Source organism: Ailuropoda melanoleuca, chromosome 14 (genome assembly GCF_002007445.2).
Source record: "Ailuropoda melanoleuca isolate Jingjing chromosome 14, ASM200744v2, whole genome shotgun sequence".
Lineage (NCBI taxonomy): Eukaryota > Metazoa > Chordata > Mammalia > Carnivora > Ursidae > Ailuropoda > Ailuropoda melanoleuca.
In genome coordinates this window covers 62,540,301-62,559,983 of record NC_048231.1, presented here as the reverse complement: position 1 = coordinate 62,559,983, position 19,683 = coordinate 62,540,301, and the positions used below count along the sequence as shown (strand labels likewise).

At 35.6% G+C, this 19,683-nt stretch overlaps 1 protein-coding gene across 6 annotated transcripts in view; it reads left to right on the top strand.

The window, feature by feature from the left end:
* Positions 1 to 19,683, top strand: part of SS18 (SS18 subunit of BAF chromatin remodeling complex) — an 85,280-nt gene that overhangs the window by 49,521 nt on the left and 16,076 nt on the right. For 4 of the 6 annotated variants that reach the window (XR_004620094.1, XM_019796576.2, XM_034642060.1 and 1 more), the window contains exons 6-10: positions 8,905 to 9,072; positions 9,725 to 9,829; positions 12,676 to 12,768; positions 13,475 to 13,597; positions 15,886 to 16,019. Coding sequence is in view for 5 of the 6 variants with exons in the window: in XM_019796576.2 (XP_019652135.1) it covers positions 8,905 to 9,072; positions 9,725 to 9,829; positions 12,676 to 12,768; positions 13,475 to 13,597; positions 15,886 to 16,019 (623 nt within the window). In the remaining variant the exon portion in view is untranslated. The remainder of the gene's footprint in view (positions 1 to 8,904; positions 9,073 to 9,724; positions 9,830 to 12,675; positions 12,769 to 13,474; positions 13,598 to 15,885; positions 16,020 to 19,683) is intronic. The other 2 variants (XM_002912661.4, XM_034642061.1) reach the window with 2 other exon arrangements.

Genomic DNA, 19,683 nt, shown 5'->3' with positions numbered 1-19,683 from the left:
ATCTTACTCTACAAGTTTTAAGTTATTCTGCAGACAAGCTATAGTCCACTTAGGTATAGTAAGTACGCTGTACTTAGGCTCTATGTAGCAGAAGTTTGAGTACTTGTACTTACATAATTATTTATAATAAACATTTAATTATTTTTCCCTAGACTCTTACGTTCTATGAAGTCAGGAACTGTGTCTTGTTTCTGTTGTATCCTGTTTGTTGACTGATAGATTAGCTAGATTTCCTCATGCCATCACAAATTAGAAAACTAGCATTCTTCTCTGTGCTTTGTCATCCATCAACTGTAATTCCAGGAATGAACCAAAGAAAGAATTGTCAGTTACTGTCAGATAAAACATGATCATCAGTTTTACCAAAACCTTTTGAGTTTAGGGGACAAAATTCAGATGAATTTCTTCAGTAGGTTATAAACTTAGTCTCATTATGATGCATTTTTAAAAAATATTTATTTGAGGGAGAGAGGGCACACAAGCATGAGCGGGGGGGAGAGGGAGAGAGAGAATTCTCAAGCAGACTCCCTGCTGAGCACGGAGACGATGTAGGGATTGATCCCACCACCCTGAGATCATGATCTGAGCCAAAATCAAGCGTCAGAAGCTTAACCATCTGAACCACCCAGGCACCCCATGATACATTTTTAAAAACTTTTAATTTTGAAATAATTAGAGGTTTACAGGAAGTTACAAAGGAAATACAGAGAGATGCTATGTGTCTTCCGTCCAGCCATCTCTAATCCCTTACAACCACTGTTACTCTTTCATTTTTATAATTTTGTCATTTTCAGGATGTTATATAAGTAGAATAGTGCAGTATGAGACCTTTTGAGGTTAACTTATTTTACTTCGCATAATTAACATTTTTTCCAGGTTGTTGCATGTATCACTTGTTCATTTGTTTGTATTGTAGAGTTGTTTAACCATTCACCAATTGGGGGACATTTTAGTTTCCCGTTTTTGGCTTTTTCAAGTAAAGGTGCTATGAGCATTTGTGTACAGTTTCTTATTTTTACTTGGATAAAGGTTTTCCCTTTTTTTGTTGTTGTTGTTGTTTTTTGTTTTTTATTTTAAGTAAACTCTACCCAGTGTGGGGCTCTAAGTCATGACGCCGAGATCAAGAGTCGCATGCTCCACTGACTGAGCCAGCCAGGCACCCCTTCTTTCTTTTGTTTTTAAGATTAGTTTTTTTTTTTTTTAAAGATTTTATTTATTTATTTGACAGAGATAGAGACAGCCAGCGAGAGAGGGAACACAAGCAGGGGGAGTGGGAGAGGAAGAAGCAGGCTCCCAGCGGAGGAGCCTGATGTGGGGCTCGATCCCAGAACGCTGGGGTCACGCCCTGAGCCAAAGGCAGACGCTTAACCGCTGTGCCACCCAGGCGCCCCAAGATTAGTTTTTTTTTTTTGAAAATTTATTTATTTATTTTAGAGAGAGAATGTGAGTAGGGGGAGGGGCAGAGGGAGAGAGAACCAAACTGTGCTGAGCAGGGAGCCTGACACAGGGCTTGATCCCACAATGTCGAGATCATGACCTGAGCTGAAATCAAGAGTTGGATGCTTAATTGAATGAACCACCCAGGCGCCCCACCTTTTTTTTTTTTTTTTTTAATTTTCGTTTTTTGGGGATAAATACCAGGAGTGCAGTTGCTGGGTCATATGATAAATGTACATTTAGTTTTTTTAGAAACTACCTAACAGATTACTAAAGTATCTGTACCATTTTACGTTCACACCAGCAATGTATGGGAGATCTGCTTTCTCCAAATCCTTGTCAACATTTGGTATTGTCAGTATATTTTGTTTAATCTTAGCTGTTCTAAAAATGTATAGTGATAGATCACCGTGGTCTAATTTGCATTTCCCTAATGGCTGCTGCTGACGAACATCTTTTCGTGTGCTTATTTGCCATCCTTCTGTCCTCTTCAGTGAAATGCCTCTTTGTGTCTTTTGCCCATTTTCTAGTTGGATTATTTGATTTTTTGCTGTTGAGTTTTGAGAATTCTTTATATATTCCTCTATGATTAATTTTTAAATTTTCTCCCCGTACTTTATTATGTAAAATTCAAACATACGGGAAACCTGAAGGATTGTACCTGTGTAGTTGCCACCTTCATTCTTCAGTTACTGTTTTACCAAATTTGTTTACTATCTCTCTGGGGACGCCTGGGTGGCTCAGTCTGTTAAGCATCTGCCCTTAGCTCAGGTCATGATCCCAGGGTCCTGGGGTCGAGCCCTCCATTGCGCTCCTTGCTCAGCAGGGAGCCTGCTTCTCTCTCTTCCTCTGCCTGCTACTCTCCTTGCTTGTGCTCTTTCTCTCTGTCAGATAAGTAAATAAAATCTTTAAAAAAAATTGAAAAAAAATCTTTCTGTTCATCTACTAGTCCATCAATACATCATATTTTTCAAAATGCATTTCAGAGTAATTTGCAGATAATCAGTATACTTTACTCATTAGCACCTTAGTCTGCATATCATTAGGGCGTAACATTTTATTTTTTAAAATATTTTTTTCTTTAGGTAACATTTACATATAATGAAATGGTGGATCTTAAATGTGTCATTTGATGAGTTTTGATATATTTATAACACAAACCCCTTAGGATTCGTTTTATAACTAACATCTTAAGTACCCTATGGGATGCAGTTCTGTTCCAATTTAAACATTTTATATGAACCATAATCTAGCTTCTTTTATGATAAAAGTGGATGATTGGGGGGCGCCTGGGTGGCACAGCGGTTAAGCTTCGGCCTTCAGCTCAGGGCGTGATCCCGGTGTTATGGGATCGAGCCCCACATCAGGCTCCTCTGCTATGAGCCTGCCTCTTCCTCTCCCACTCCCCCTGCTTGTGTTCCCTCTCTTGCTGGCTGTCTCTATCTCTGTCGAATAAATAAATAAAATCTTAAAAAAAAAAAAAGTGGATGATTGGTTATTCTTTCTCTTAGAACTCTGTTTCAGTGTGAGGTCCTGAGACTATGTGGATCAGAATCATCTGGGGTAGTTTTTAAAAAAGATTTGTGTGCCCCATCCTATACCTGCTAAACCAGAATCTCTAGGGGTAGATTTTAGAAATTAAAATTTAACAAATATTCTAGGTCATGCTTATATACAGTCCATTCCCTCAGAATTATTCTGGGCAGGATAATCTCTTCAGTGCCAGATGGTTTTAAGTTTTGAGCTTCCTGGTTAGTGACACAAAGCTGTGTGTTCTAATGTAGCCCGTCTCCATGGCTTTTTACTTGGGCTTTTGGAGTTGCTTTCAGTCGACTACAATAGATAGTTAGCAGTGACTTTGTTTTTAAATTAATTTTACTATATAGTATAGTTGAAACTTTGTAAGAGGTCTAACTGTAAGAAATTGCTCAATCTTTTATTTTTCGGGATTTATTAAGCAACAATACATCCCTTTTCTAAAAATTTTCAGTTACCAGAAAGCTAAATACATAATCTAATTTCCAGACTAGTTTGTAGAGATGCCTATGATTTAAAATTATGCTTTTGAGAATCCGGGATTTCTTGACCCAGCACTGTTGACATTTTGAGCTGCATAATTTGTTGTGGGGGCCTGTCCTGTGCCTTGTGAGATATTTAGCAGTATATCTGTCTGGTACCCACTAGGTGGCAGTAGCACCACTGGTCAGATCAGTTGTGACCACCAAAAATGTCTCTAGACTTGGCTAAAACGTCTCCTGGGGACAGAATCACACAAGGTTGAAAATCACAGCTTCAAGAAATGGTTAATATAAGAAACTATATATAAGGGTAGTTTGTGTTACTAAAGAAACAACAACAAAAGTTACTGGTACTAGTATGTTTTAATACTTTTTAATACTTAAATTAAATTTATCTAATTTCGTGTTATGAAAAAGTTTGTATCTCTTAATGAACTGTCCTTTTTACTAGCTGGAATCTATCATGCTTCTGTTTTTTTCATTGGCTGCTAGGACGCTCAGCTAAGTTTGCATCAGTGACTTTACTAAATTTATGGGAATTTCTTAGTTACTTGGTTCCTATTTTATCTTTGATATTGTATCTAAATGACTTATTATGAACTATTGAAAACTCTTGATAAGGACAGATACACATTTTAGTTAAGTAAAAAACCCTATTCATTTTTAAAAATTTTTTTAATTTTAAAAATTTTTTTATTTTTATTTTTTATTTAAGATTTTATTTATTTATTTGTCAGAGAGATACAAACACACACACACACAGAGCTCCCTGCTGAGCAGGAGCCCGATGTGGAGCTCGATCCTAGGACCCTGGGATCATGACTAGAGTCAAAGGCAGATGCTTAACCAACTGAGCCACCCAGGCGCCCCAATCCTATTCATTTTAAATGGCTATTTAAATAGATAGTGGGTTAGCAAATTGTGTCTGCTAGAATAGAGGGATTTTTTTTTTCTTGCAAATAAACTATTGGTAATACCTTCAAATGAGAGCTAAAAATGGTTTAGTTTGAGATTAAAACATTAAGGAACAGTAGTGAAATATGAATCAGAAATTAGGCTTGGAGAGTATTAGGCAGTTTCATAGTCTAATTCTTATATACATATAGGTGGGATGAAGAAATTTCTTGCATTTCAGGATTTTTATATTATGGTATATTATGTTAGTACATACTATATACTATAATAGTATATTATTCATATAGTAGCATTGTTATCACTATATATTATAGTGCGTCTTTATATATATTATTGAGAGTATATTGTAGGTAATGTTACATAGAACTGTTATCCTGGAAGATATTACATGGGAGAGGTATGATTTGACTTTGGTTAGGAGATACACATAGTGATTAAGAGTATGGCTTAAGTTGTCATCATTTACTAGCTGTGCAAGTCTAGGTAAGATTCTTATGCTTGTAAACCTTTAATTAAATTTTCTTACCTGTAAAGTTTATGATAGTAATACCTGTTTCATTGGATTTGGGAGAATAAATAGTAGACAGAAAGCTCTTAGCTTAGTATCTGGCCTCTACTAAGTTCTCATGAACTGTTAGCTGTCATTTTTAACCTTTATTTAAAATAATTCATAGATTAATGATACGATTTATAAAGCTTTAGTGTATTGGTTTGCATTTGACAATGTGTGAATATATATGTGTGTATGTATGTATACAGAATTTAAAAAAAATTATATAACCCTAAATTTTTCCTAGATTAATTAAAACTTAACGTTATCTTTTTAGTTGAGTCTCAAAATATTCTTTTTTTGACCAGTAACTTAAGATACAACTAAGTATTAACCATTTCACTGGAGCAAAGAATTCCAATAATATAGGGGCGCCTGGGTAGTGCAGCCTTTGGTGTCTGCCTTCGGCTCAGGGTGTGATCCCAGCGTTCTGGGATCGAGTCCCACATCGGACTCCTCCGCTGGGAGCCTGCTTCTTCCTCTCCCACTCCCCCTGCTTGTGTTCCCTCTCTCGCTGGCTGTCTCTCTCTGTCAAATAAATAAATAAAAAATCTTAAAAAAAAAAAAGAATTCCAATAATATAAAACATTATGATTTGGGGGAATATTTTACATATGTTTAAGATATAGGACATTGTTTACATAGAGTATCTGTTAGGTATAAAACTCAAAATGGAAAGAAATAATGTTGTGATGAACATTTGCTACATGTCCTCTTAAAATACTTTCCTAAAATGTGTTGTAGACAGTTAAGACGTTAGGATCTTTGTGTATGTAATATCACACTTTGTAGTGCCTCTCAGCTTCAAAATGATTTATGTAAAAGATGAAGAATAACTTTTAAGCCATACGGTATGTGTTATGTCCTCGTTTGTAAAAAATGGTTATAATAGACTCATTTTGTAGTCTTCCCTCTGTCGTACAGACTTTTAGAACTTATTTTGGGTAACCTTTTGAGATTCAGCTCTCATTTCCATTAGTGTCTCAAGGGATAATAGACATTTGCCAGTGTAGCATATTTCATTGTCATAAGGAAAATAATATTATTCTTAAACAATCAGAGTTGAAGTCGTAATTTTTTTTTAAGGGGTAAGGTTTGAAGGAAAAAGATGGAAAACATCATGTGTTGGCAATGCTGTCCTCCATTCTCGGTGGTTTTAGGCTTGATCCTGACTGATGCTGAGGATCCTCAGAGGGAGGGAAGTGACAGAATAAAAGAAGGGTGGTAATTGAGCTCTTTGGGATTGAAACTGCTGACAGTCCCAAAAGATAAAGCGCAAGTGGCACGGTCTTTTCTATCTCGGGCTTAAGCTAGAATTACTTTTCTTCTTTAGAGCAAAGCTTAGAATTTTTTTGTTATTGTATCCTTTTGGATTTTCCCCCACTATTGTGTTTTTGCTTTCTTTCTCCTTTATTTTAAATTTTGGTTCCAATGCATATTATATGCATTAGTTTTATAGTTACCCCTCTGTAAGACAAGAGGTCTTTAATCAGTGTTGGAGAAGAGAATCAAGGCAAAACCTTCATCTAGTGAAAATGAATTATAGAATGTCTAATCATGCTGCCTATTAAATTATACATGCTAGTATTTAATACTTTATTATATACAAAATATATTGTAAAAATTATAAGCTCAATTAAAACTGATTTTTTAATTTATTTGGAGAAAGTGAATGTGTGCATCTGTGTGTATGAGTTGGGATGGGAGGGCAGAGGAGAGAGAGAATCTTAAGCAGGCTCCACACTCAGCGCAGGTCCAACCAGGGACTCCATCTCCCATCCCTGAGATCAAGACCTGAGCTAAGGTCAAGAGTCCGACTCTTAGGGACACCTGGGATCCAGTCCCAGTCGGGCTCCTTGCTTCTCCCTCTCCCTGCTGCTCCCCCTGCTTGTGCTCTCTCTAACAAATAAATTAAAAAAAAAAATTCTTTAAAAAAAAAAAGTCTGATGCTTAACTGTCTGAGCCACTCAGGCACCCCTTCAACTGGTTTTGAAACTTCAATTAAACTAGTTTCAAACTTGTGTTTTGTCTGGTTCCCAGTTGATTATCTTGATCTTTGCATTCCTTAGCTAAAAACTTGAAAATTACGATCCGTACCTCTGGTAGTTGAGGTTTACGTGAAATGAATGTGGAAGTGTGTCTGGCGGTGTTAGGTTCTTTTCCCTTCCATTCTCCACTGAGCCATCTTACCCCTACTATTAAGGTTTTTTTCCTCGTTGAAAGCAAAGTCGTAGAGTAACCTTTGAAAGGCTTCTCTGTAGGATAAAATTAGAAGGAAAACTGAGTTTGAAATGAAGTAGAAGAGCGAAAGAAGGCAAATAGGGACGAGCTCTGATTAAGTGCTGTGGATAAAACAGTTCTTCAAATTGGAAGAGAGTTAAATTCTTCCTGCTAGTGTTGCTGTTTTTGTAGGCCCGTAATATGTTTAAAGAGGTGAGCAAAGGGGCGCTTCGGTGGCTCGGTTGGTTAAGTATCTGCCTTCAGCTCAGGTCATGATCTCAGGGTCCTGGGATCCAGCCCCTTGTTGGCTCCCTGCTCAGCGGGGAGTCTGCTTCTCCCGCTCCTTCTCCCTCACCCTCCGACTCCTGCTCATGCAGCCACACTTTGTCGTCTAAATAAATAAATAAAATCTTAAAAAAGGTGAGCATGTTTTGTTTTAACTTTTATTTAAATAAACAATGAGCTTTTGGCTTATCTGTGTAATTTTGTCTGTAAAAGTTTTCTTGGTCCCCGAATCCTTTCGTTTTGTACTTATATTGCCCCTGAGTCTGTGAAGGAGTACATAGCTGTTCAAGCAGTAACCTAGGGGATGACTCATACATACTTCTGAGACAGTAATGGTTATAAGGGTAGAATGATGAGTTCTCCGTACCATAACTTGACCCAGTGAACCTCTGAGGAGTTCTTTACATTGTTAGATGGCAACACAGAACGTTATGGCCGTTATTGATTATTTCATGTGATGTATTTTACTATTGCCATTGTGATTCTATAGCCGTGGTAGTTTGGTACCTCTGCATTGCTTGCTTTGAAAATTGTAGTTCTGATAGCGGAGACTGTGTCCTATTACGGTTTTCTGCCGGGGTATTTTTGATTTTGTGTGTGTTAGAACTTACTAAGAAGCGACAGCCCTTTGGTTTCAGGAAGCTTTTTTCATTTATAAATCTTATAGTTGGAAAAGGGAAAGAAGACTTTAAAATTTTGTCGTAAAGTTAAAGTTTATGAAATTCTACCTATATATTTATTTATAAGTGTGTAGTTTCCCTATCAATCATTATATAGTGAAATGAGTGGGTATTGAAAAAGGGGGAAAATTGGTATCTAGAAATTAGATTTCTTTTTTTTTTTTTTTAAAGATTTTATTTATTTATTTGACAAAGACAGTGAGAGAGGGAATACAAGTAAGGGGAGTGTGAGAGGGAGAAGCAGGCCTCCCGCCCAGCAGGGAGCCCAATGCGGCTCGATCCCAGGACCCTGGGATCACGACCTGAGCCGAAGGCAGATGCTTAATGGCTGAGCCACCCAGGCGCCCCCAGAAATTAGATTTCTTTCCCTTGGTTTGACCACTGATTTGCTGTGTGATTTTGTGAAGTTTACTTTGTTTTGGTGTATTTTCTTGTATAGCTTAAGGGTTCTATTTTTCCCAGAAGGATTGTGTAGATAAATATTATATAATATATAATAAAAAAAATACATTGAGGATGTTCATATATTGTATTCAGTTTGCCTTTTAAAAAATTACTAGAATACTCCTCCAGGAGATTTTAAATCAACTACAATGAGTTAGTTGTTTTCCCTTGTTTGGAGATTATTTTTGGCATGTGAACTTCAATTGAAAGATTTGTTTTTATTACTTGAAGTCAGTTTTCATTACAATACATTATATATTTTGGGGATTATATGACAAAAGGTTTTTGCATTTCTCTTAAGGTGTTAAAATTATATGCAGAAAAATTATGTACATAATGTTTTGTCTGTTTTCAGGTCCAATGATGCATCAGCAGCCTCCTTCCCAACAATACAGTATGCCACAGGGAGGTGGGCAGCATTATCAAGGCCAGCAGCCCCCTATGGGAATGATGGGTCAAGTTAACCAAGGCAATCATATGATGGGTCAGAGACAGATTCCTCCTTATAGACCTCCTCAACAGGGTAAGATTACATTTGGGAAATTTCCTACTTAATATAAGTAACAATATTTGAAAGGCTTTATTTTAAAACTTTTCATGTAGGCAAAGTCAGGGCTTTTTGTTTCTTGATTTTTATGATTATTATTATATATTTTTTTCTAAAAGGTAGTGGATATAGTAGGGGTCATAAAGTGGATAGGAGCTTCCTGTTACATAGCTTTCTTTGGTCTATTCTAGGAAAAGGTTATATCATTAAATTTTATATCAAAAGCTCACTAATATATAGCAGAAGATACTATTTTAATTTTGAGAAGTTACTTAATATATGGTCAGAAACAACCCCTAGTTTATTCCAAACTGCTCTAATATCAGAAAGATTAATTTTCTACTAGTTTGAACCTCTTTTTAAGAAGTTAGTATTTGTTTTTTTAAGTTGGTATTGTTAGATACTGCATGTATGGTTCTAACAATTTTTGTGAAATGTGGTGTGTGGTGTTGCTGTGTGTTTGTGCATCTGTGTATGTGTATAAGAATAGTTAAAAGTATCTCAAATGCCAGAGCATGGGAGGGGAATCTACAGGTGAGAAATAATCTGTTAATATCAGATTAGAAAGAAAGCCTTTGATGACCTAGAGAACAAATTATTTACCTCTTGACTGGTTGTGGTTTTTCAGGCCCACCACAGCAGTACTCAGGCCAGGAAGACTATTATGGGGACCAATACAGTCATGGTGGACAAGGTCCTCCAGAAGGCATGAACCAGCAATATTACCCTGATGGTAATCTCTCCTAATGTTAATTTTCCCATTTTCTATCCCTGCCCAAGATTAATGTAGATAGCTATTCAAAACATTTTAATGAGGATGAAGAAACTAACAATATGTTTCTTCTAAATTTAGAAACACTTTAATAATCAAAAGCTCCAGTGATCGCATTAGTTTATAATCCATTTCAAAGTATATTTGGTTTAGATAGTCCATATTAGTACCATCAGGAATCACATTCTGTCATTGGAATCCCTCTTCTATAAAAGAGGATCCTTTTGTGTTTGGAATTGTTCATTTGAACCAAAGCAAGTGTTACTGATTTACTTTTTTTAATAACTGCTTTATTGAGATAATTGACATACTATAAAATTCACCCTTTGGTTTACTTTTTATTCATGGTATAAATACATAGAACATCTAGTTCTCAGGTATTTTTCCAGGTTTTATCATTTTAGTTAACGTTAAGTACTTCTCAAAGAACTGTGGTTTATATACGTTAGCATTTGCATCTGAAAAGTTTTGGAAATTAAGTTATATCCATGGTATAGCTGTGTATAGTAGCTGATAGGATAGGAAAAGCATTTGGAAACCAGATACGAATTTTAATTATTTAGTTTAATTTTTTTTTTTTTTTAGTGGGAAGGTGGTTTGTGAAAAAGTGGTCAGTAAAGATACACTACATTTGGTAATGACCCAAGCATAAGTAGGCTTTCAGTGTACAGTTCGTTCAGTTTTTCTGTGTGTTTGAAAATTTTATGATACATTGTTGAGGAAAAAATAATCCAAACACATAAAACTGTCTTACATTAGAGGTAGCTATTCACATTACAGTTAGGATTTGTCTTGTTATGAAAGGATTTGTCAGAATCTTTGTTTATGTAGTAAGCTCCCTTGGTATATATAAGGTAAACTACTTAACAGAGAAACTTGGAGAAACTAAAGATTAAAAGCTTAAGTGTTGGGACTGTTGACTCAAAGCTAATGTAAACTAGTAAGAAGATATAATTTGGTGTATTTAAAAAATCATTTAGTTTGCCATTTTTTGTTAATGTATAAAGCATAAAGGTATATCGGTATAAGGACTTCGGTTTTTACTGAAGAGCCTCTGCCCATGTAGGCAGAGCAAACACTCCTCTGTAGAGTTCTGTGTATGATAATTGTTCCTTAGTGATAATGATGATATGTATGGATGCTTCTTGTTAGGAAATAACATTTTTTTTTTAAATCTCAGGTTTTCTTGCCCTGAATTATTCAGAATGTTGGAGGGTTTTTTTTTTTCCTTCACATGTAGACATTATATTAAAATTTTTATTAATGAAAAACTTCAGTATGTTTATAGACTTGAAATTTTAAGTGAAATCTAGTTTGTCAGATTTTATGTATTAGGAAGTCTGAAAGTAAACAATTGTTTTGTTTAATTTTTAAAATGGATTTTACATAATTGAGATGAATTTGACATTGTTATTTTTGTCCTGAGTATTTCCTGAAATGTGAAATGTGTATTGTTGTAAATACAACTTTTCTACTCAAAATAGATTTTTTTGTGTGTATATCAGATCTTTAAGGTTATGTAAATTATTTATTAGATTTAAAAATCTAAATTAGGGTATCATTTTTGCATAGGTGTGTATTAATAATTTTTCTGACATTTACGTATTCCATCCATAACGACAATTTTCTTAAATAGCATTGGATATTTTCTTATTATCATTCAGATATTTATGCTAGTAAATATGTAGATTAGGAGTTGGCACACTTTTTTCGGTAAAGGTCCAGAGAGTAAATATTTTAGTCTTAGCAGGCCATATGGTCTTGGTCTCAACTACTGAACCCCTGTCATATCATGAAAATAGGTATAGAAAATGTGAATGGGCATGCCTGTGTTCCAGTAAAACTTTATTTACAAAAACAGGCCTCTGGCCTTATGTATATTGCAGCCCATAGTTTGCCAACCCTTAGTGTGGGTATTTATGAGGTGGTTTGGGAACGTTGGAATCTTAGAACACTGAATATAACATTTATTCATAACTGTGTTCCTGTCCTTAATTAGGTATTCTTTTAAAATTTAGTTCAGATTTTAGCTAACTAAAGCGTTATTTCCTGTGTTCTCTTAGTGCAACTTAGTTCGAAGAACTAGACTATTGATTTTCATTAAAGTTAAGTCATAAAATTTATTGAGCCTTAAAACTAAAAGTGTACCCTAGCACTTGACCCGGTATTAATTTTTTGAAGGTGTATGTTTATGATACTCTAGAAATATTTTCTAAAGTTTTCTAGAATGGTAGCATTAAGCAATAATATTATTGCATCTGAAAATACTTTCTAAGCTACGTATACTTTATGCAAGTAAATAGAATGTGAAAAATTTGTTTCAGTTTCTTTCAGGGGAAAAAAACTTGATGGAGCTTTTTTATATTTTGCATTGTTTTAGCATATGCTGTGGAATTGGCGACCAGCAGAACAGGTGTTTGACAAAATATGATAATTGCTTCCTTTATTCATTCTAATTTAATTCAAGTTATTTACATGTGAAAGGCCTAAATGCTTTCATTCTCTCTTTTTTAAAAAAATTGAAGGTAAAGTTTCCCCCCCCACTTGATGAGGATTATCGGATTATCAGTTAAGACTAAGTGTAATGTTTCTAAAACTACTGTTTTTTGCTTTTAAGAAATTTGCACGTTATCTCAGTATGAAAACAATCACATTGGTAAATATTTGGCTAATGCAATTGAAATTATTTTTTATGTATTTCCATTTCTTTTTCTTTTTTTCAATTTTATCTGAAAGTTTAAATATATTTAGGGTTTTCACTCAGTGGCCATTAACGTTTCTTCCTGTCTCTTGTCGAATTGATGTAGGTCATAATGATTACGGTTATCAGCAACCGTCGTATCCTGAACAAGGCTACGATAGGCCTTATGAGGATTCCTCACAACATTACTACGAAGGAGGTATCTATATACCTTCACACACATACACATATATATCCCCTTCTACAGGAATGCAAATTCTTGCATAAGACAACTTCTACCCATGCAAAGCTCTTGTAGAATACTAGTTGCTGGCTGTCTTGAAAGTTACAGGGAGCCCAGAACAATCAAAATAATTTCCTTACAAATATTTAAAATGTATAACCATGACTTGCCATTTCTAACAACAATAAAAAGACTAAAACATTTACAAATAATTTTTTCCTCAGTGGAATATTTCTATTTGAACATAAATCCATCGATCCAATTTTTTTTTCTTGTGTGTGTTTACATATGTATAATTTTACACATAAGTTCAGTGCCTTTAGGAAACAGCTTGCTGATCTTGTGTAGCTAGTGTGTGCTCTTGTAGCTGTCTTTAATTTTGTCTTTTTTATTTTATTTAGCATAGTCATGATCTTATGACTGTGATGTTCCAGTAAATGTAATGCTCGTATGGCAGAGACGCTGAAAATGCTGCAGTTCAACCTTGCAAAATTGGCTTTAACTGCAGTTTGTTTGGCCGAAATCCTTCTGTTTGGTTTGAGTTTTTTCTTTGTTTTGTTAACTTTCAAAAATCAATATGGCATTTCATTTTGTTCTTGTGTTGTTGGCTATGCATCTTAGAGTAAAAAAGTTCATTAAGCGAGCATCTCAGTTTTTTTTCTCTTCTCCAATTATCCTGTAGGAAATTCACAGTATGGCCAACAGCAAGATGCCTACCAGGGACCGCCTCCCCAGCAGGGATACCCACCCCAACAGCAGCAGTACCCGGGGCAGCAGGGCTATCCAGGACAGCAGCAGGGCTATGGTAATAGCTTTTTGCCGTTTATTTTTGTCACAAAAAATGTGACGATTGCTGTTTTGAAATGTTGAAGTGAATATTTAATGTTTATTTTTCTAAGAATTCTTTAGCTCAGTCTATTACTGGAGTCTTTCTTTAAAATGTTTTCCTTAGATAAACTAGTAATACATTTAAAAAGAAACGTAAACTAGAGATGGTTCATTGACCAAAGGTGAGGTATATAATCAATTTAAAATGAGTTCTTAAGTGAATTCTTAAACCGCTTTGGCATTCATGACCACCCAGTTGCTTTGTATGTGCTTGGAAAACTGATAAAATGAGTGATTATTAAGCATATCTACATAATCCGCTTAGCAAATTTATTTCTAAAACTAATGACTGTTACTATGAAAAATAGCATTGATTTTTTAGAGTACAAATGAGATTTATTTGGAATGCATAAAGAAAATGTTTTTGGCATTCTTTGGTTAAATAGCAATATACACATCCACAGAGATGTATTTATTGCTGTTATGTATCTTAGAGAGTTTGGAGACGTGTAGCCATATTTTCTTATTATATACTCACTGTAAGAGCTAGTAGCCGGCTATCTCCCTTTAAATAACTTCATTAGATAGGGAGTGGGGATGATAAAGATCTGATATCTCATTCTTAAATTTTAAGCTACTGTCACTACTTTATATATAGGAAAATATGGTTCTGATGTTAGAGAAGTAACTACTTATTAGTCTGACATCTTCTCTTGCTAACATGGTCTCTTTTTTACATCAGTAATGTCTTACTATTTTTATCTATTAGTTTAAGCTCTGTGATTACTATGGGCACCTCTCTCTACCTGTCATTGTAAATCTAAGAACCAGGATCAAGCTGAAATTCTCTTGTGCCTTCGACATATGCATTGAAATTTAGTCAGGTACTGGGAGCCAGGCATTTCCCCCCAAACTAATAAGTTCTGGTTCCCTAACTCGAGATATGACTTTAGAAATATTCCATGGATTTCTTGTTTTCACAAGGGAACTTTCTTGCTCTTGTCAAATGGCAGTTCTCCTTTCATGACCATTGAATATCTGTATTTTGAATAAGTAGAGTATTCTGGTTTTATTGTGTTTACATGAAAACAAATACGGTGTGGTTAAATCAAGTAAATTCTTTGATACAAAGATTATTTTCAGTGGGAAGAAAGAGTAAATGAAACTGAATATTTTGGTTTAAGTAGGTAAATCCTCTTTTGTTAGACGTTGGGAATCCCAAAGAACTTCCCATTTTGCTTATTCATAGGCTTCTGTCATTGTACTTTCTTCTAATAGAAAATTTAGAGTTTTAATAATTGAATGTATAATAAATAAATCATAGACTGATGGAATTTAGTCAAGCTTGAAAATTTATTCTCTTTTGACACTTTCCTCTGCCATCAGTGTTTTGTTTTTTTTTTTTTTTATGGCAGATTTTGAATGGCTATGATAGAAAACATTTAAGGGTCAAAGCTTTTCAGCTTATGCTTTGTAAACCATTCTTTACAATAGGCCGTAGTGGAATTTATGAAACAGACATATTTGTTTGGCAAGCCAGATTACTCCCTTGCCTTCTCTGGAATTGGAAATCACTCATTTTTATGGGTTAAGTATTAGAAGTGATTGGTACACAGAATGTAACTTTTGAATCAAGTTTTTTCACATGCAACCTGTGGCTTTTCAAGTCTTCTTTAGTTTTGGTTTGAAAATACTGTGATAGTAAGTTTACTAATGTAGGCACAAAGCATTCTTTTGGTGATTGCAAATATAAATCTAGAATTTACATGGAAAATTATTCTTTGTGATTCTTTGGTGATTGCAAGCGTAAATCTAGAGTCATACAGCTATAAATATCATTAATTCCCAAACTTTATTAAAGAAGTTATTTCAGTATTTTAATTTGAATCTGCTTCTTGCTTCTTTTATCTGTTGCTTATACTAGTTACTTTCTAGTAGAGGTACAGATGATTTTTTTTAATACCATAGAATTAACCTGCTTTATAAGTAACTCCTGAGTCTCTTTTACTCATGTAAAAAAATTTTTTTTGATGGCTAACACATAGCTTACCAGTTACTATGAATCAAAACATCTTGTACATGGTGGCATCCTTACAATATTTTCACTCTTACAACCTGTGGAATTTATTTCAAAAAGTATTTGAGAAGATCAGGATACCAAACTATCCTTTTATGTTTAGATATAAAAACATAATAGCATCTAGTTCTAAACCCTTTTGAGTTCTGTTTTTATCTGGGTTTTTGTTTGTGTTAATTATTTTGCAGGTCCTTCACAGGGTGGTCCAGGTCCTCAGTATCCTAACTACCCGCAAGGGCAAGGTCAGCAATATGGGGGTTATAGACCAACACAGCCTGGACCACCACAGCCGCCACAGCAGAGGCCTTATGGATATGACCAGGTAAGCTATTTGGCCGACTGTGTGATTGCCCCATTGTTTGTTCACACTTCATTAGGGTGTTTTTCACTTGAAGGCTCATTTTTCCTTCCTCCTGGTTCATAGTACGTGAGTTAACAAAAAAAATTTACTTTTAAGTCTTTTTCATAGAATGCTAGCACAGTTGATCATAGGTACAGTAATATATAAAACACATCTTATCTCTGAGCACCAGCATTCATTCATATTCATTCATATTCTCTTTCTCTCCCTCTGGTCTTTCCCAGCCAGACTTCCTGTGGGTATCACAAGCATCATTCTCTATTCTAAGGCCCCTAATTTCTCTGTCTCCCTCATGCTTATTGATATGTGGAGATGTGGAGTCCATCAGTGTTCTTCGTAGCTCTCATCTTGACTTCAGCATATCCACTGCACTTCCTCCACATTCCTCATGTTCTTTCTCTTTCAATTCATATTTACCTCCTGTCTCTGATGCCTCCTTTCATACACATATCCACTATCTCAAGTATTAATAATCTTTATCTCCTGTTTTCTTTCCTTCTATTTTCATATATGTAGGGATTTATCTCATTCCAAGATGACTGTATTCTCTTGAACCTAGAATTTAGTTAAGTTCCTTCTTTTTATCAGTAAACTTTTCAGACTTAATAATCTGTGCCACAGTCATTTTTTTGTGAATCTTGTTATTATACGTACTCTAAATTATAATGAAAATGATTTGTTAAGTTGGCAGTTTCTTTAGATTGATTTCAGTATTGTCTAATGACTTTCTAGTGAGGATAATCTGGTCTGCTCACTACTTAAGCTACCCATAATAGGTTATTTTTTTTGTAAGTTATGCTTCCAAGGCCAGTGTAGATGATCTGGTTTGAGGAACAACTCCGTGCGGTACTAATTAGAACTTGAGGCGTGAGCAGTTCTTTTATCAGTGCTCTGTCAAACCTACAGCCCCTTGTGCTGACACTTCCTATTTCGGTGATAAAGATAAAAGAGATAGAAGAGACTAAAGAGATATAAGAGACTTAAACTAAAAGGGTAAGGACAAATGAGTAATATTTTTAAAAAACCACTAATACTAAATCAAAGGATTAGGTAGAAATTTTATTTAAATTTTAAAAGTGAAATAAGTCTTGGCTAATGACTCAGGGCAAGATTCCTGAGGACAAGATTTAGGCTCATTCTAATTTACCAGTTAACTTTTTAAAAAGTGAGCATCTGATCATTTATCCCCTCAGTCAGCAAATATTTATTAATTTTCTTATATGCTGGACACTATATTAGGTCCTAGAGGAATAAAACAAGACATGGTCCCTATGGCTGGTGGAGCAAATTTTTTTTTGAAGATTTTATTTATTTGTTTGTTTGTTTATTTATTTAGAGTGAGGGGAGGGGGAGAGAGAGAGAGAGAGTCTCCAGCAGACTCTATGCTGATCGCAGAGCCTGACACGGGGCTCGATCCCACGACTCTGATGTCATCACCTGAGCTGAAATCATGTGTCGGATGCTTAACTGACTGAGCCACCTAGGTGCCCTGGTGGAGGAATTAAATATCTTGGTCTTTCTTGACTTTACTTTTGACATATTTGAGATATGTTCCTATTTTCATTCTCGAATGGTTTTGTTTAGCTTCTAATTACTGTGCTTTATCAATCCTTGGTTCAGTGTTTTCATTGGTCTATTCACCCTGTCTTATATTTTCAGTACCTTCAACCCACCCTTTGCAACCCAACTTCAGCTCCATTTTTTTCAGCTGTGTATGGAACATCTCTTTTTGGATATCTTGCTATTTCTGTCAACTTTAGCATGTCATGGACTGAACTAACCATAGTCTCTGTAAATGACATATTTCTAAATTCCCTAAGCTTAACGTCAGTCATTAAGTAAATGTTTCATGAGCAATATTTATATGGCAAATACCTAAAATTGGGGTACATTGGGAAATAAGATAAACATAAATTCTGCTTTTGTGAACTTAAGTCTAGATGGGATCCAGACAAACATGATATAATATAGTGTGAGAAGTATGTGTAAAGAAAGGCAGGATTTTTGTGGAAGTGGGCTCCTAATGTTGATAATAGAAAAAATGTTCTTTGGAAAGTATTGTATTATTGTGAAGGGCCAAGGATGAGTAGGTATTAGACAAGTAGACATAGAGGAGGGAAGGGTAGTCTAGTCAGAAAGAAGTGCATTCACAAAGGACTAGCATTAAGGTGTATGGTTGAGTAAAGCAGACGCATGGGGAGGGAGAGGCAAGATTGGAGAGAGAAGTTAAGGTTTAGATTAGAAGGACTCTTAGAAGCCATGTTAGGGGACTTGGACTTTATCCTGACATCATTTGGAGCCTATAAAGGGTTTTAAATGATGTATGTAAAATATTAGCTATGCCTGGCACTTGGTAAACGTATGTGATAATATGTGTGGTATATAGTGTATGTGTTACACATATGATATACTACCTCTTTTGTTACTATTATCCCACCCTCTGAACTACTTAGGAATTTGGGATGATACTATAGATAAAGACCCATGACATTTGGGTAGACGCCAGCCACATCTCCTTCCCCATTAAAAAGACTGTGAGGAGGGGACCATCTTAGCTACTCTAGTGTTAGTAGTCTGCCCATATTTATCATGGGTTTCACCTTATCTGTATCCCCCAACCCAAACGCTTATTGGTCTTTTCATTTGAGGGAAAGTAGTTCACCTCTTCAAGATAGTGAAGGGAGTAGAAAACTAATATAGATTCTTAAATCCAATAGTAATATAATCATAGTTGTGGTTTAGGCAGATGACTCTTGTAGCATTGTGCGGGACAGACTAAAAGAGGGGGAAAATTGAGAGGGAAATCCTTGCTAGAGGCTGTTTGCTTCTCCGTCATTTTTCCCTATCTCAGTAACAGCAGCTTGATTCAGTTCCCCAATCTAAAAACTTGTAGTCATCTTGGCTCCCCTCTTTTTTACAAATCAAACATCTTGTCAAACAGCAAATCTTATCACCTCTTCCTTCAAAATCTATCCAGTATCCAGCTGTTTTTTACAACCTCCTGCTCTTACCAAGTCAAAGTTACAACTGTCACTCACCTGGACTATTGCAATGTCTTCCTTCCTGGTCTTCCTACTTTCACCCTAGCTCCGCTATAGGATATGCTGCACGTAGGACCCAGAATGATCTTTTAAAAACATTAGATGCTTTTAAAGCCACTGCTCAAAGCTCTGTGGTGACTTCAGTCTTATAGTGAAAGCCAGACCTTATAATGACCTACAAAGCCCTGAATGACTTGGGCTGCCCCAACCTGTCCCACCACCTCATCTCCGTATTTATAGCTGCCCTCATTCAGTTTGCTTCAGTTGCCTTGGCTTGTTTGCTGTTCCCATGCACATCAAGCATATTTCTACCTCAGAACCTTTGTATTTGCTGCACCCTTTACTGCCAAAACTCTTCCCTGATACCTGCAATGCTTGGTTTCCTGTTTCTTCAAATCTCTGCTCTGATCTGTCATCATGTCCTATCAAGGAGTCCTTCACGGTCTACCTGTCTAAAATAGTAACATCCTTGGGGCGCCTGGGTGGCTCAGTCGGTTGAGCATCTGATTCTTGATTTCACCTGAGGTCATGATCTCAGGGTTGTGAGATCAAACCCCATGTCAGGCTCAGCGGGGAGTCTTCCC